Genomic DNA, 18,053 nt, shown 5'->3' with positions numbered 1-18,053 from the left:
TTTATATAAAGTGTGATATTTTATATCACGAAAGAAAGAGTAGATGACTGCTGCTGATAGAGCCTTTGAATTGCAACATTTTGTTTTATACTGAAGTTCATACTAAATTGTTGTAATGTCTGGTTTAGTATGCAAATATATACAGAAGAAACTAAGGTAAACTTATGTCCTGTACAGACGTAAAATTAGGAGAGAGAGGAAGAAATTTGCTAGTACAGTTTCTTATAATGTTTTCCTACACTTACGGACTAGTGACCTCCATTGGATTTGAGACTGCAGGTAGGCTCACTGATTCAGCATGGTAATCTCTTGTGGTCTTGCTTAAAAACAAGTAGACTATGTATTTTGAGAAGAATATGGCTGGGTCTTTGTTTTCAACTTTATGAGAGCTTTTAACTATTCATGTATGTTTGTTTTTTCCCTAGATTTCACATTCATCTCTACAATCAAGACAGTTTGATTGGTTGTGTTTTGCCATATCATGAGACTAAGCTATTTGTGAGAGTTATTCAGCTTTTAAATATAAAAAATCCAACTCATAAATGGCACTGGCTGGATCCAATAAGGGTAAAATACTTAACAGATACAAGTTAGGAGAAACATGAGGAACTTTAATATCCTGACTCTGCTACTGGCTTTATGAATGTGTTCCACCTGTTCATGTGGTTAGTTGTAGGACTGTACTGAAAGATTTAATTGCAGGACTGAAGCCTGAATGCCCACCTGTTGTTTCTGCTATCTTTCTTTACAATCAAATCTTTTTATAATTAACTTTATATTTAATAACTCTTTGGTTTTTTTGCAAAGATAAAGTATGCTTTTAAGGTGCAAGTATTTGCTACTGCTAGGAAGGCATATCAACTGCTAAAATATTTGTTTATTTGAATGTAGACTATATATAATGCTATTTGTCAAGTGTCTTAATGTGGATATAAAAAATGCTAAAGGTGTGTGGGTTTCCATTACTCGTGTCAATTTAAACAGTATTGTCTGATCACTAGGTTTAATTTTAAGAGATTATATTAGTTTTTGTGTTGAGTGCTTTGCTTCACTTTACCGTAGTGTTCTAATTTTTTTTTTTTTTTTCTTAACCATGGAAAGAAACCTGGAGTCCCGCTGGCAAGGGGTACTCTCATTACTCACTGTTACAAAGACCTCGATTTCATGGATTTCATCTGCAGACTGGTGGCAAAATCTGTGAAGGTTGTTTCTTTATTCTAGAACAATATTTGTGTGTTGCTTTCCCAGTCTTTGTATTTGTACAAGATTATGCAGTTTACTATTTCTAATTGTGTGTCAATCAGTAAAAGGACTCATACTAATAAACAATATGAAAATCTTTTTCTTGTTATTTAGATAGATGGCATCTATATTGCTATAAGGAAAATCTAAGAACTACTGAACCATGACAGAACAATTTGGCAGTACTGCATTACTTAAAGAACAAATTCACTTTCTTCATTTCTTTTATTAACTCATTCCTGCTACTTGTTTATAATTATGCTTTGAATTTGGGGATAATGAAGTGGATGGCACTGTCAAATCCGTCTTTTGAGATGGTCATGGATGCTTTAAGTGTATATTTTCAAAATTAATAAGAATTTAAAAGTTGAGAATGTTACCGTCCTTGTTCTAGGAGGTTAAATGGTCTTTTTTTGTTTTGTTTAGCATTAATGTCAGAAATAAAACAATGATAAGGATTGTTCAAACATAACCGGAGTGTTAGAATTAAGCATACGTCAATCGACTTTTCAACTGTCCAGTTCAGTCTTGAGTATAACACAGAAATCAGAAGTGGTTTAAGTTACCTTATCGTGGTAAAACTGCAGTAGCTGAGGAATAGTACCCATTTCATTCTATCTGATCTGCAAGGTGTAGCAGTAGCCTCTCTTGTGGGTCCTGGAGGAAGAGATCTCTCCAGTTATGCTCGCAGGAGTTGATAGAGTTTATATGTTGGAAGATTGAAATCTTGTGCTTTTTTGAGAAGCCATGCTTGTATTTACACTTTTCCTGATGTCTGAACAACTATTTTTCTATGGTCTAGGTCTTTTCAGAGTGTCCTGGCAGCTCAGCTCAATTGAGAGTTCTCCTTGCATTTTATGCTTCCACCATAGTGTCTGCTCTTGGGGCAACAGAGAAGATAACGAATACTATAGTGTCCATGCTACTCCCTTACATCCAAAAGGTACCTGAAGCCTTGTTTTCCTTTCTGTGTATTGACCTGTATTGTGTCTGCTGACATGCTTCCTGCAGCTCACATTCAAGAGAGACATTCATAGCTGTGCAAGGTAGAATGTATATGGAATGTGTTGTATCACTTTTACCTTCACCTGCCTAATGTTTCAAAGCAGTGTGTATGGCTAATAATTTTCCTCGAGCCTCAGAGAAGCATTTTAAGAACTCTATAGTCCTACTTCCTACTCTGCTTTGGGAATGGAGCTGTGAGAACTGTATACACAGCCTAAATAAACTTCACATTAGAGACTTACTCTGGTAAACAATGACAAAGTGCAGTCAGAGCGGACAACTTGCTTCACTGCCTTCTTTGCTCCAGAATATGGGAATCTTGCTCTGTTAATGAATGCATGTCTTTTTGCATGCATGTGAACTGTACATGACAGCATTTTCTTCTTAAAATTGAGTTTATGGTTTGTTTAAGAGTTAACACATTGGAAAAAAGGTAGAGTGATTCCATGGATGTTGGGATGAAAATGATTTTTTTATATTAATATGCTTGGGTTGTTGTGGGTTTTTTTTGTTGTTTGTTTGTTTGTTTTATGATTTATGTGTCGCAAAGAATGCTTCTTTATCTTTCTCTTTTTCTAGGGCCTGAAATCCTCTGTACAGGATTACAGAGCTGCAACATACATGATAATCTGTCAGATGACAGTAAAAGTGACAGTGGAAACGTCCTTGGTGCATTCCTTGATGTTACAAATAAGCAAGACATTGACTAAAGTGCCTTCATTAGCCAGGGAAGGGGTGGCATGTTTGAACCTTCTTCTGCAAACTCAGAAAGGAGACAATCTTGGAAAAAAGTAAGTCTGCATGACTTGGGTTCCCTGCTTTTAAAAGCTTAGACTGCATTTTGATAATCTAAACGTTTTCATCCTGCTTATTAAAGGAGTATTTTCCTATTGTAAATATCAGCTATTGGATAGTTGATATTTTGGAGGAATCTGAGATTTCTTCTTGCTTTGAAAATTTATATGCTCATTACAGCAAATGAGCTGTAGTGCAAGTCTGTGGTTTTTGGTTCCTCAGATCTCGCTCCTTTCCATAAGGGATTGCTTTCAACATGCAAAACTGAAGCCTATCAGTAAGAGGAAATCCTGGAAGAGAAGCTAACATGATAATGGTAGTGAAAATCTGGAATTATTTGAACAGCTTGGAGAAAATAAATTCTGCCCACTGAAGGGAAGGACTTTGTGTTTGTGTAGTTTTACACCTCAAGGGTAAAGACCATCATTTCTTTGGTCCCAGAAGTCAGATGTTCTTTCAGAAGTACCTATGGCATTTCATCTCCCTCAGTCTCTCTGTTCCAGCCTGAGAGAGTTTGTTAGCTGGTGCTGTTATGTGTGGTCAGACACAGTGGTGGAAGTGCTGAATGCTACAGGGAGTTTACTTGTTGCTAGAGAAATTTGCGTGGGTATTCCAGTAGGTTCAGTTTCTTCTCTGCTGGGATATGCACACTTATTTCCTAGATACTTGGAAACAATCATGGAACAGGGACATGGATTAAAAGCTCAGGACTGAGGAACTAATGCATTGATGCATTGCACAGCACCCAGCCAGTGACAGCCAAATGGATGTGAAGGGAGAAAAGATGAGAGAAACTTCCATTAGCAGAAAGAGAGATTACTTAGCTCTTTGAGGAACTCCTGTCGTTGAGCTGTTGTTTCTTCTCTTTTCCTTTTGCTGCAACTGGATAGGTGATATGCTCTTTGCAGTGCTCTACTTTCTACCTTCTTTTTTTCTACATAGGTCCTGGAATTTACTGTGTCTAGTACGTAACCAAAGGACAAAGAGGCATTTCTGAGGACAGGTCTTAATGCAATACACACGAATATTTTTACTTGTACTACCAACTTCTTGAAAACATAAGGATTTTGGCTGTGCTGATGCAGCGTCCATGTTCAACATGACTAACAGTAATCTGTTTACTTGTAGAATATGAAATGTGCCAATACAACTCTGGCAATTGGTAATTGGTACCCTTTAGATCTTTTCAGTGGTTATTTACAATGAGGTGGTTGACGCTGAAAATTGAATCCTTAGGAAATTCTGTGTGTTTTGAAAATGTTGGTAACCCAAACCAATGTGCGTTTTTTTTTTTTTCCCCTCTGTTCCCTGTTCTTTTGTGCAGGCCATTTAGTTACCTGTGCAGCAACCCAGAACTGGTAGAACTTTTGCAAGGCCTTTCAGCAAGCTATGATATCTCTCCTCTTCTGGGTTACCTGTTACCTCACCTTGTCTGCACCATCATTAAGGTTGATACAGGTAAGTTAGTATATATATTCAGTGTTTTGTAGAGTCTTATAGGGAGATTGCTGTGATAAATGTCTTAGCTATGTAATTTTAATTGCTCCTGCTATGAAAACTGCACCAATACATGTAAAGACCTGACTGTGCATTTCTGTGTTGCATTTTGTTTTCCCAGTTCTTACAGAGGATGCCATTTTAGGCCCTGCTATATCTATGTCAATTTGACTTTAGATGTTAATTTGCAATGTTTCAGCAGTAACTTACGTTTGATGTATGAAATTTCTGACTCTTGCAGAAGTCTAGTATTGCAAAATACATGATTTTAGTCCTGTGAATAGAAGATTTTATTTAGGTAGATCTTATGTACTCCATGTGTACTTTAAGTGGTGAACATCTGTGTTTAGCTTAGTAAATTGAATGTGCCTGGGAATGTTCCTGGGCAGTGATGTCAAATGGTGTGTAGTGCTTGTGTGTGTGTGCTAGTCTGCAAAACAGAGTAGCTGCATGCACTGTGAACTGTTCTAATTGCCCAGTCGTGGTTGGGAAAGCCCTCTAGTTGAAAAAGGTCAGATTCATGCCAAGAAATGTGATAGCAATTTGCTAACACAGGAAATGGATAACAGATCTGGACTGTTCCAAAGCATACTTGAATTTATTGGTAGAGATACAGCCTTTAATATTTAAATGACATCAGTATGAAGAATTGCTAGCAGCACACACTGAAGTTAGTGCTAGCAATGGATAAACATTGCTGTCTTCAATGCTCGGTTCATCAGATGATGCTGCTGATGCAACCTGTTAGTTTTAATCAATATGGAGAGATTATTCTCAAACTGATGTTCATCTTGTATGATTGTATGTTTTTTCCTTAGAAGATCAAGAAGAATCTGAGGAAAGAGAGAATATTTACATCAGACATCTTGAAGCTATTCTTCAGAGTATAACACTGGAAAAGGATTTAGATCGCCTGTTGGCCTCGTGAGTTAACTTACTATTTTTTTTCCCCAATAGTTCAACAGTCACTTTTGATGTAATAACTAATATCTGACAATGTCATTAGAATTATATGACCATGTCTTTTAAGTGTCATGTTTTTCTGAGTTCTTATGTTAATTCCAAACTTGGATGTTGAAACTGAGGCATTCAGTAGTCCAATATAGCTACCCTTTTAGCAATTATAGGAGTACCTGTGAGATGAAGAGCCTCTTCAGGCTAGAGGCAACGCTGTACTTGTAATCGTTAATGTGTATTAACTCTAACCTCTTCAGCAGCATGTTCTGTAAAACTAATTAAAACTATTGTTCTAAATTATGGCCTTTTTCATCTGTTTGCAATCGTAGCAAGATTCTTGAAAAGTTTATTTCCTATGGTACAGAGATCGAATCTAATCCCACCAAAATGGCTGCACTCAATCAGAAGCTGCTTCCTCTTATCAGACTTCTTGAAAGAAAGTAAGTTCCATTTTTCTATGACAGACCCACAATGTGTAAATTGATGAGGCCAACTATGATTTTAACTTATTAGGCATAAAAAGGACTATTCTTGCCCAAATAAATATGGTAAAAGCAACTGACTCCTAATCTTTGTCTAAATTATATTTAAGCTATGTGTGTATATTTTATCATTTTGCTTGTACCTGGACACAGCTGCTGGCTTTGTATGGCTTTTTGCTATGTAGCGTGACCTTTTCTGCTCATTATTTGTCTTAGAGGATTGCATGTCATCAGTATTAAGACATAATGGTTGATTTGCTTTTATAAAGCTTCTTATAATAGTTGATTCAGATGAGTGCATGTGCTTTCAGCTTCCTTGTATTTCTCTAGCAAATACATGTTCTTCAGTAATGTCTTGTGGATTTTTTTTCTTTTTTCCTTTTTTTTTTTCCCCCTCTTGTTGGCAGGTATCCTAAAGCATTAGACTCAGTGTTGGAGGAGTATCTGGGAGACGTTACGGATCAGGCTGATCAAAATCTTTTTCACCAATTTATTTCTCTTTCTTTAAGCTGCGGCAAGTATAAGGTGAGTAAAGGTCAGTTCCTCAGTCTARCTCTTACCTGAGTGTACTGGCTGAAGGCTGCTGTTTTGGCAATGTGCTATTTTCTGTTTTCTTTTTTAAACACATCTATGCCATCCCACAAAAACCATTATTCAGATGTGATTTTGGGGGGCTTGATCAAAACTGTGATGAAATAAAAACTTATCTGATATTTAAAATTCACATTTATCATGAACAGTGATGAATGTGAGCTTTTTTCCATGATTTCCATACACATTTTCACCTCCCCTTTGATTGTTATCAGTAATTTTTTTTCTGCTATGAATTTTCCCATTACTGATCCTGTACAGGTAGATAATGACAATGTAGTGGTGTTTAGCAAGGCCTCAACTTGCTTAAGAMTTTTGTGAGTGTCAAAGTGTCTCTTTTGAGGGAGGTAAAAAACAAATATATCCTAGTTGAGAGACAGTGGTTCAGTCCTTTTATGTTATCTTGATTTTTACAAATACTTGCAGTCAGTAACGTGGAGGAATATAGAGACTGCAGAGATTTTCCTGTGCAGTTTCTGAAGAGTAACTGAAAATCAGCTGTAATACTGAATAAGCATGAGTGCAACAAGTTTGTTTAAGGAGCTTTGGGTTTACTATTTTCTTTTTAATAGATGATTAGTATTGTGGGCTGTTGTTTGCAATGATTGAAAGCACAAAGGAAAAGATAAACTATATACAATAGTGCTTTAATGTATTTTGTACTGATTTAAGGATGGCTTATATCAGGTGACTGAGCAAGTAGATTAAAAAAAAAAGACTGCATGCAGAACGAAGGCGTATGACTGTTCAGCCTTTAAGGCTCATGAGATAAGGTACAGGCAATTGAACTGGCAGGGATGCCTTTTTAACGGTTTATATCTGTGCTCTGTCATATTGGCTCTGTCACTAGAGCTTTCTCAGAATCCTTAGATAAGTGTAGTGTTTTTCTAGGACAAAAATGTATCTGTGGCTTACTGTACTTTTCAAGTTATATTCCAAAAACTGTGTGCTAACATAAAAAAGATTGTATTTGAAACAGTTGTGCTCTATCATTGTGCTGCAGTTGAAACTTTGGTCTAAGTTGCACAGGTTCTCTTCTAGTCTAAAAGATTGCTGAATCTCTGTCATTATCCTTACGTATACTTAAAATACCTTTAACATACAGTGAGTCACTCTGAAATCTGTATTTCAGTTTCTGGAAGACTCTGATACCTCTCTCCTGCTTAGTTTGAACCATCCTCAGCCAGCTGTGCGAGTCCTGGCTGTTCAGCATTTGAAAGACATTATTGAAACATCAAAGGTTTGTCTCTTCAATTTCTCACTTGTAGAACTTATGTAACATAAAATGTCTTGAAAAGGCTATGTGCCAGAGAAGACAAGTGCTACATTAGACCATTTAGAAATAGCCTCATGTTTTACTTGGTGTTTTCATTTAGCTCCTGTCACTGTTGTTCCCTCTGTTCCAGGGTCCAGATATAGTTTTTGTTCATGGAGCTACTTGTAGTCTAGGATAAAATCTTAAGTGGTTAGTTCTGTTTTTCTTTTTGCTGTTGTTGAAAGTTAGCCTGTCAGTTATTTGAGATCTAATTTCAGTGATGTTACCACTTTTTTTGTGCTAGGATTCAAACATTTCATTTAAAACCTTTAAATTATGCTGCCAACAATCCCTCTCTCTCTCTCTCTNTTTTTTTTTTTTTTTTTTTTTTTTTTTTTTTTTTTCCCCTCCAGGAAGGCTTTGATAAATCCTTCATAGAGGAGGCAATCTTTGGGCGGCTTAAGGATGACAACAAAGATGTTGTAATGTCTGCTTTCAGTGCTTTGGAGGTAAGTGTGTATATTTTGATACATCAGGTGAGGGTTTAGATGGTTCTAAGTATAGGTATCTGGAATCTATTCTTTGTAATGACCCTTCATGTCGTCTTCTAATCTCTTTGGTTTATGACTTTTGTCCTTTAACCAGATGATGCAGCTTACATTTAGGAGGTTTTTGTTAATTACCTCCTCACACTTACTTTTTCCTCAAATTTCCGCTTCTTGGTGTTTCCCAAAACATTTGTGATTTGAATTTATCTTTTCTTTATATTATTTTTTTCCTGAAGCTATTAAAGCATATTTTAATCTTTGATTATTATTTGAAGTGTGCTTCTGCTTATCCCATACATTCTTTTGTAGTAACGCAAACCATGTCATCTGCCCTTTGGATGAAAAATGGTGCAATGACAAGTCACTACTCTAGTTAGAAGCACTCAGTTTAAGTTTTTCCGTATGGGTGTCATTTGGTCAGTTGATTGTAGCCATGTCCTGAACTTCAGCTCAGGTTTACTGGATAGGACCCTGGTATGCATTGTACTGATTGTTTCCAACTGCAGTAACAGTCTGTCTTTGTTACTTCTGCTAGTAGTAGCTGAGAATATTATTAGCAATAGTATAATTGGTCTTGTGTGTGCATTCGTTCTTAATCACAAAAAGATATGAGTAGAAGCATGTGAGTGATTAAACTTTCATCTTTACTGTTCTTTGCTAGTATGCCTTTTTTGTCATATGCTACATAAAGTAAAAATTCTTACTAAATTATAGTGTTCTATTTGCTGTATGTTTATCATTTTTACCTAACATTTCTGCATTAAGATAAATTCTCCCTACAAGAGGACTTACTGCCCATTCATATAACATGTGTTTTCATGACTAATGTTTTTAGTACATGCTCATCGCTAGGAGTTCAATCAGTTGTCTTTGATAATTCCACTTGGTATGGCAGATGCACTTTCTGTTTTGATATGGTAAATTATGTTTTGTTTTATTGTGCTTTCATTGCTTTCTCTATTGCTTTCCAGATTTTCAGGAAACAAGTCAATCCAGAAATAGTAGTTTCAAGTCTTTTGAATATCTTTCAGAGAGCAGATCTTTCAAAGGATGGGAAGTGGTATGTTTGTGGGTTTTTTTTCAGTCTGTTTTCTATTTAAATAATAAAGTAACTTTACTTTTAAAAGCATTTTTGACTTTCTGACTACTTTTATGATACGTCTATGCTGAATTATGAGAGCAAATTGCAGTTACTTGTTCCATTTCCCATGAATTCCTCATTTGTTCTTACTTGCTGTTTAGATTTTGAAAAAGCATAGAAAGTTGAGACTACACCAAAAATACGTTATTGCTGCTATGTTTGAACAGTAGTTTTCAATGTTTTTCTTTGGTTTTGTTTTTTTCCTTTTAGGTATAAGGTTCTGGAGCGGGCAATACAAATTTTAGTCAAAGAAGAGATTTTGAAGGAGAAGAAAGAACTGCTGAATGAAACAGTAATGCAATTGTTACCTTTTATGGTAATCACTAATGCAAATTCAAAATCTTCAGAATGGAAAATGGCAGTATGTTTGTCAGAATCTGGTCTCTGCTCATTACACCCTTTACTGAAAGGTTGGCCAGAAGGTAAAGTATTAATTGTAATTAATTTGATAAAAGAAAAACTATAATAATTTAAAACTTTATACTTACTGAGCCTTAATGCGTGTAGGAGGAGATTGGCTACCATTAACTCGTTATGCTAATAATCTGCGATTACAGATTTTTTTTTTTTTTAAGCTCTCGTGAACTTTTTTGGTTTTCTTTTGCAGTTGTACATTGATATGAAAGAAAATTTTCTTGTGGTGGTATTAATGACTGTAATTCATCAAGGAATTCTTTTCTTAGACTTGCTGTTTTGAGGCTTAGCCTTTTTAGTAAATTGAACTGAAGTGTGAAGGAAGCTATCAGCAATAGGTGACTAGAAAAGAAAATAAAAAGAAAAGAGTTCATTTTTTGAAGGAAACGATAGACGTTCTTGTGCTCAGAAAAGTAAACTTCCTGATAAAGAGAAGAGCAAAGAGAAACGAGATAAAAATACAAGGTGAAGATAAGTGTAGGGATAAAGTATGGGGGAAGAATCAGAGCTCTTAGAGTTGAGCAGAAGCATTCAAATCTGTGGTGAGGAAATTGTCTAGCATGTTTCTCATTGTTTCTAAATACTGTTGAGCTGCCAGTGTTTTAGTACTTGATTTATATATCTACCTTGTCTGATTTCCCCCCCCTCACCCCACCCTCTGGAGTAGTTCTTGAAGACACAATTAAATCTAGCAAGTCTGCAGAGCTGATTGGAGCAGTGAACAAGAAAATGATTCTGCTGTTTTCTGAGAATATGACTACAGGGGATCCTTCCTTACTACTGCAAATGGTGTGTGTGCCATGTTACCAAACCTTAAGAGATCTTATTTTCCAAGCGGTTACTGTAGTAGAATGAATGTGATATGGATGAACTTGGTATATGCTGTTCTTGACATTAAGGTGTCATCATCAAGCTGCTAGGAAAATATATTTATTGCATAACTCCAGTACTAGCTTGGCAGAACTAAATTTCTGCCTTAAAATAGGAAAGTAACAAGTGAAGCAGTTACATATTTGGATAAATTATTAGTGTAAGGAAATTTCATGAATTTTTAGTTTCTTGAAAAAAAAATAGGAGAATAAACATGTATAACTTTCGCTAGCTCATAGATACTGATGTTTGTGCATACCTGGATTCCAAAGGTATCATTACATCACAGTAATTTTTTTACCAATGATAAAAGGTAACGGGAATTAATTGGACATGCAAACCAAATATAACAAACTGTAGTGTAAAATCATAGCAAAATCTTGCAGTCTTACTGACTTCTTGTTCCTTCCCTCCTTTTTCCAAGGTTGATGGTCTGATACTTGTTGCCAAAACAGAGTCTGACAGCGTGAGGCAGAAAGTAACTGCTCATGTAATTGGTTCAATGCTTGTTCACTGCTGCTGCAATTCACAGAGGAAGGAAAGTTATTTTTCAGTGGCTATCAGAGTTTTCTGTTTCTTGAATGAAAAAATACAAAATTTTGAAGCTTGTCATCCTGCAGAGGTAAGATGTAGACAGTTTGGAGATGATGTTTTCTCTATAAGGGAAGAGGCTTTTTCATAGGAGGAGCAGGAAGTTCAGCAACCTTGAAGGACTGAAAATCTTGGCTTCTTTTGTTTTCAAAACAAAATCACACACTTGGCAGCAGTACCGGAAGCTGACATTAAGAATTGCTCTATTATATTTTACTGCTCTAGGGAGTCCACAGTGAAAGTTTAAAAACTGTTGTCTTTTAAACTAACACCCCCATGGAGTGGTTCAGCATACTAGTGCTATGGGCTGGGCACTGAGTTTGGGGCACATCTGTGAGCTACATGTGAGGGGGAAAAAAGCTGTTGAGTACAAAGAGGAGCATGTATTAGTTGCAGTCTCAAGCAAACCTTTGGAACTATAGTGAAAACGTTGAATCTGAGTTGCTGGATTTTGCTTCATGATGCAGCTCTGCAAGCAATTGTGTTAGAACTTGTTGGGAAGTGATGAGGGGGAATGAGGAATCATCAGAGAAGCAGGAAGATTGCTGAGAGAATATTTCAGCATGTTTTTACTTGTTTCGTTTTCACATTTCCCATTTATTTTTTTTTATTTCTGTTGTTAAAACAGCTTGAGGTCTTTTGTGTGTAACAAAACTACAGGAGCAGGGCTGTATCTCTGTGTTCACCACCACACAAACACATCTAGCAATACATGATAATTAGTTATTCTCAACTTGGATTATTCCATTAAAGAGATTTTTATACGTGCAAGTATTTGAAAGACATAGGTTATGTTGCCTTAGCAGAGCTAGATGAAGGGATGCAACTGAGTGTCTACAAACTGTTGAGTAACATCTAATCTCTTTAAAGAGGTGTTTTAGAAAGACTTGTATTTTACCCTTCTGTACCTTGCTTATGTATACTCTTAATAATGGCAGTAATAGCAGGTATAAACTTTATAACTGCAGGTGTATGTTTAAATATTAAATCAAAAACGTAATTTAGTTCGTACGGATACCTGTTTTGAGGTTGGAAATCAAATATTGTTGAACTTATTCTAAATCATGTTGTGTTTTCTGTTGGATGGAATTGTGAAGGCATAGATTTCATTAAAATGAAATTTTAATTTGCAGGAAATTCCCCCAAACTGGTCTGTTGAAATAACGCAGGGAACTTTGCCAGTGGACTTGTTAACTGCATATATAGAAAAACTCAATAGTGGTCAGAGTGTTAATACAGAAGATTCAGCTATGTTCATGTTTTTGTTGAAAAACTTCATTAATGACCTGAAACCTCCTCTGTCCTTTTCTAAAGGTAAGTGTTTAAGGCTTTGACTGTGATCTGTTCAGCATTGGTTTGAAGTGAGGAAAACTGGTTTTTGTTTTCAAAAATTTGTTTATATTGTATTGAGATCAGTAAAGATTTCTTAGTTGTGAGCATGAAATCAGACAAATGTCATCTTTTAACTGTAGAGATGTTTGCTTTCTCTTTTGTTTCCAGAGTTGTTTATATATATCCACTATGTCTTATTTATTAATGATATATATTTTTAGAAGAAATTTGGTGGAATCCTGAATCTCTGAATCAAGATAGCCAAGACTACCTGCACCTCCTCTTGGGTCTATTTGACCTACTTGTCTGTGGAGCTAGTGAGGGAAGCAATGCTATTCAGTTCAGAGCATTGATGAATCTTCTACTGAAGGTATTTTTTGCATTTATTTTCTTAATTGTTGTTTAGAGTTATTAATCGTTACCTATTATGCAAAAATTCAGAATCTCAAAGAAAAATGAGAATTGATCATGCAATACTACTTATGACATGCTAGTACTGTGAGCAAATGGGAGTCTAAGCTTCAGGTAAGAAGCCAACCCTGGTTGAATGTAACAGAAAATTAAAGTTAAAAAAAYATATATACCAGCATGTATGAAAATATAACCCTGATTTGTAGGACAAAATGAACAGTTAGAGTTTTGAGTTAGAGCTTCTGTACTTCCGAAGAACAAGACAAAATGTTTCCCTGTAAAATTTATTACAGTTCTTCTAATTTTTGTATTTTTTATTTTATTTTAAGGAGAAGCTTTGCAAGATATTGCAAAGGTATATTTTTCCGTATAAAATCGTCTCATATTCTCTTGCCGTCATCAGTATTGTGAGATTCTTTTTGCAAGGAGAATAACTGAATTTTGGCAATTTTTCTAGAGGACAGGGAGTAGTAATTGTCCATTCTGGGCATCGGAGACGAAGCAATTAATTGATGTAGGCTCATATTGTTGTTACTGGAATTTGATGCTGTTAAATGAAGACAAGCGCATGACAAATACAAATAGGAGAAGGAAAGAATAGCAATGACTTCAAAACAAAATGTGTTTCTGATGCTGATTCTTGTATATAATTTTATTGTCTAATTAACAGTCACTCCAAGATCTAGTGAGGTAAGTTGTACCAAGATGGAGCTGTTGGAGAGATTGATTCAGTGCCTGGACAGTTACAGGCAGCCAGCAAGGAAGCAAGGATGTTATTTTGGCGTTTTTGAATGAGTAAATTGGGTTATTGCGTAGAAGAAGAGAGAGATTAATAAGAAGGTGGGGTGAAGGATTTTAGGAAGTTTGTGGAATGGAGTTGGTACTGTCCTAGAATCTGGTGAAAGCAATAGTGGCAATAATAGTTTGATTATTTCACTCATGGAGTACTGCTGTCCCTCATTTTGGGTGTGTTCAGTGTGAAAGGGATAAGACAGATAATTCTGTCTGCTCCAGAATAATTAATACAGCCAGAAGTTAGATCGTGATGGACTCCTGAGAAAGAATAGGCAAAGGTATGTCAGAGGCTGGATCAGTTGTTCTGGCAAACTATGTTCAGTCTTGCAGGATGTTGGGTGGGTACTTCTATTTTACACATGGAGAACTCTTAGGATTTCAGAGGATGCCTTGCAGACAGAAAACCTGTTAGCTATTGTCAGTCTGTGAGATAAACATGAGCTTTAAATTGATTTGGGATACTATGAGGAGACCATGTAATTACTTCAAAACCAGAAGTTCCTCATATATTTTTGACAGAAAGGTCCTACAGCAAGTTGGAKGTAATTGAATATAGATTTGTGAAAAACTGATTAGAATCTCCTGAAAAAGCTGTACCTATTGAGGGGGGAAAAATCATTCCAACCTGTTTCTGAAACAGTTGGTGATACACATTGGATTCAGAGTTTGTTAATTTTTGTCCATTCTGTAGTATTGCAAATCCGGTATGAAATCTAAGAATGAATTTCAGTGTACGTGTTCAACTCTGAAAGCTGTGCTGCACAAGGAAATTACGTGCCTAGTTCTTCTGAGAAACTCGTTTGAAAAGTGATTTTCAGAAGACTGTAAGAATGATGAAAGAGACGGGTTAGTTTCTTAGAGCAGTTCTAACATGAAGATAACTGCTACTCAAAACAAGAAATAAGTTCCTAATTTTTCTTTATTTTGCATATAACAAATTTCATATTCAGCTGAATATGTACAGAAGTGTTCGTATGGATGTCTTTCCAGCCTGTAACGATAAGAAAAATATATACTATATTTACATACTTATAGCCCACAAGTGTTTTGTTTAGCCAAATAAATTAAAGCTATAGAATAACTGATTTTTAATGTTAAATTTAAGGTACATCTAGAAGATTCAGAGGTTCTCTTCAAATTCCTTTCAATTTTATGGACTTACAACTATAACCTTTCAAATCAACTGAACTATGAAGTCAATGCAATGCTACAGACTCGAGCTTTGTATATTGGCCGTGCATTGCTTGTGTTACAGTCATACCAAAAGAAGAAGCAGCTGCTATCACTGTCATCTCCAGGTAAAGTATTTCTCATCTTAAGGCTTAATCATATATTAACAAGAGGATGAAAAAAGTTTTGTTTTTTATTTTATTTCTTGCAATTTTACTGTATTTCATACTTAGAAAAGTATCTCTAGTAGTTTACGTTCAGCTGCGCTAGGCTGAGACAGCTTTCTTTTTTGCTCATTGGTTGCTGGCAGTTACTAGCCCAATCTTGGAATTAAGTGAAACCACTTCCTTTTTTAATCTTAAGAATGTTAAAGAAACAACCTCCTATGCTGAAAAAGTCAATTATGGCATCTTAMTTTCTGTGGACTATGTAAGGATGTGGGTAACTTTTTAATTCTGATGGACTGTTGAGGCCTCTTAATAGACAGATAAGTTAAAATTCTGACCGCTTACTTTTTTCTGCTGTCTTCTTCTCCTCCCATTCTTCCCTCTTTTYTTTTTTCAGTGGTGATACCTTTGCTAATTAATTTGGGTAGTCCTGTGAGTGAAGTTCGAAGAGCTGCTCTCAACTGCTTCCATTCCTTGAGTGAGATAAAGGATTCTGTGTTTCATCCTATTCTTCAGAATCTGGAGCAAAAAACAGAAGAGATCATATCTGACCCTACATACATAACACAGGTATCTTTGTATTCAGATACATAGTAATACAAGTTTTATCTGCTGCTGTGAACTCCCATCTTTTCCAAATTAACTGGAAAAGTTAATTGTTTCTGTCAGGGCTCAATAATGGCTGACACTGCGTGCAAGAGAGGTTGCTGATAGTAAGTAAAATACTGAGTCTTATAAAGCCTTGCATGCTCTTTTCCCATGTGAGTTATCCTCCTCAAGCTTATTTTAAGGATTGAAAAGCCATCCCTAGTGTTTTATAATGCAYATGTTTTGGGGGGTTGTTTTTTTGACGGTTTTCTTTAAATACCGTTTTCCTAACATCTTCTAAGCAGCCTATATTTGTAAACCATAGTAGGTGGATTAAAAAAAAAAAGAAGAGGATTATAAAAACATGCAAGTGACTTGTTACGTACAGAGAATTGAGATACTAGCCAAATAACAGATTTTAACTTGTGAATTATTTACAGATGAACGATTCAATTTGTACCTAGATTACATTATTACAAAAACAATAAATGAATGCTGTTTTAAAGCACCGTTTTTATTGGGCAAGAACTTACTTTTTACTTTGTTAATGAACTAGATTGTAGGAACTCTATTTGTGTCTGAAGCTTCTCAAACAAAGCAGAAATCCCAGAAGAAAAAATTATCAGAAGCTCTGGAAAGCCTACTTGATTGTGTAAAAAACCCTATTTGCCCATCATACATTGCAAGAAACCTAATGAAGATTCTTCGTGAAGTCCATGGTGAGGTGAGTGCAGCCTTTCCAGTGTCACACTTGTTTTATGGGATGGTTACATTTCCTAACTGCAGTTAATCATAGAATCAGTCAGGTTGGAAAGGACTTCTGGAGATCATCTAGTCCAACCTCCCCGCTCAGCAGGGTGTTTAAATCCAATTTTATTAGGTAATAATTCAGTTAAATAACTTTATCACTTATAAATTATTAGCATTAATCTGACACTTTGTATAATGTGCAGTAGTTCTGCAAAGTATGATTTAGTGAGACATAAAACATTTTCATGCTCCATCCAGGAGTGTTTGGGCTGTGGAATTTTGCACTAGTGGAAAGAAATTCCCTTCATGTTATTTCAAAAGGGCTATTTCAAAATGAAATTCTACCAGAAGAAACTGGTCATCTGGATTAAATATCAGTGAATATATGGACTTTTCTATACAGAATTGCAACGTAATAGGAAGTACTTTTTGTGTCATTAATTTTGTGTCATTAGTTTTCTTTGTAGATGTTAATCTCTTTTAAATTAGTGTATTTGGAGTTCCTGTTCTCTAAGTGTCGTTCATTGCTCAAAAATAATGAGTAAAGTTAGGATTTTTGATCCTATTCAGTTGGATGTTTCTTTAAGGGAGCATAAACAATATAGAGATGAGTGGTTTTGCCTCACATTTCAGTTTTTCAGGGACAGCGGTCATAAATGCGCTGAGAAAATGTGCTTTATTTTTGTACTTAAGAAATACTGTTCTGCAAAGAAGAGTAACAAAGTAGCTCATAAGCGTATACTGATGGGAACTTCATGATAGGTCTTGTATTTTTCCTGTTCAATAGTTTTAGTGCAGAATACAATATGCAGTGCAGTATGTAGTGCAGTACTGGGGAAGGAGTGTTGCAGTGAAATGAAGCCAAGCTATTGGAAGTTTGTTATAATAAAATTTGTTATAACAAAATCCAAACTTCTCTTTGAAATTTTCTATTTGCAGATGATTCTTTCTCACCTCTTGCCTGCACTAGACCGGTTGCTAGAAAAGGTCTTGAAGGAACCTGAGGCAATGTTGAAAGACGAAGTTGTGCTCCTGCATCTTATCCTTGGAAAATACAATGAACATTCAGCAACCCTCTTGTGCAAGAATCAGCAGAGTCTGGATTTATTTATCAAAAGTCTGCATGCTGCCAAGAAAATCTACGAAGAAATTCCGTCTTTCCAGATCACAGCACTTGGGCAGGTATGGCTTTCTGAAAGTTCCTTTTTTTTTTTTTTTTTTTTTTTTTAATATGCTTAAAACAGATGCTAGTGTTTGGATTTATAAGGATTCTTTCTGTGTTAAGGGGCCCGTAGTTTTTGAGCTGTCTTTCTTTTGGTACCTGAGTTCAAGATCTCTGTAGTGTTTTAAAACATTTAAATAGGTGCTGCAAAACCTTCTTGTAAACTTACTGAAAGAAGAAATTACTGCTTGCTTTATTTGTATTTTGTACTTACATTAAAAAAAATTGTA

General features: G+C 35.6%; 1 protein-coding gene across 1 annotated transcript in view; it reads left to right on the top strand.

Annotated features, from left to right (window-relative positions):
• The first annotated feature begins 173 nt into the window (after nt 1-173).
• HEATR1 (HEAT repeat containing 1) overlaps nt 174-18,053 on the top strand; it is a 36,147-nt gene continuing 18,267 nt past the window's right edge. Inside the window, exons 1-20 of the mRNA XM_085315556.1 lie at nt 174-567; nt 1,102-1,203; nt 2,045-2,185; nt 2,827-3,038; nt 4,367-4,500; nt 5,358-5,463; nt 5,826-5,936; nt 6,386-6,503; nt 7,702-7,809; nt 8,238-8,333; nt 9,344-9,432; nt 9,724-9,935; nt 10,595-10,716; nt 11,222-11,419; nt 12,522-12,702; nt 12,942-13,090; nt 15,032-15,224; nt 15,661-15,833; nt 16,408-16,575; nt 17,541-17,783. Coding sequence (XP_085171682.1) covers nt 403-567; nt 1,102-1,203; nt 2,045-2,185; nt 2,827-3,038; nt 4,367-4,500; nt 5,358-5,463; nt 5,826-5,936; nt 6,386-6,503; nt 7,702-7,809; nt 8,238-8,333; nt 9,344-9,432; nt 9,724-9,935; nt 10,595-10,716; nt 11,222-11,419; nt 12,522-12,702; nt 12,942-13,090; nt 15,032-15,224; nt 15,661-15,833; nt 16,408-16,575; nt 17,541-17,783 — 3,021 coding nt within the window. The 5' untranslated portion in view covers nt 174-402. The remainder of the gene's footprint in view (nt 568-1,101; nt 1,204-2,044; nt 2,186-2,826; nt 3,039-4,366; nt 4,501-5,357; nt 5,464-5,825; nt 5,937-6,385; nt 6,504-7,701; nt 7,810-8,237; nt 8,334-9,343; nt 9,433-9,723; nt 9,936-10,594; nt 10,717-11,221; nt 11,420-12,521; nt 12,703-12,941; nt 13,091-15,031; nt 15,225-15,660; nt 15,834-16,407; nt 16,576-17,540; nt 17,784-18,053) is intronic.

This window comes from Rhea americana, unplaced genomic scaffold (assembly GCF_003343005.1).
Source record: "Rhea americana isolate MKP2758 unplaced genomic scaffold, rheAme1 scaffold_43, whole genome shotgun sequence".
NCBI classification, from domain to species: Eukaryota; Metazoa; Chordata; class Aves; order Rheiformes; family Rheidae; genus Rhea; species Rhea americana.
This window is presented reverse-complemented; position numbering and strand designations above follow the sequence as displayed.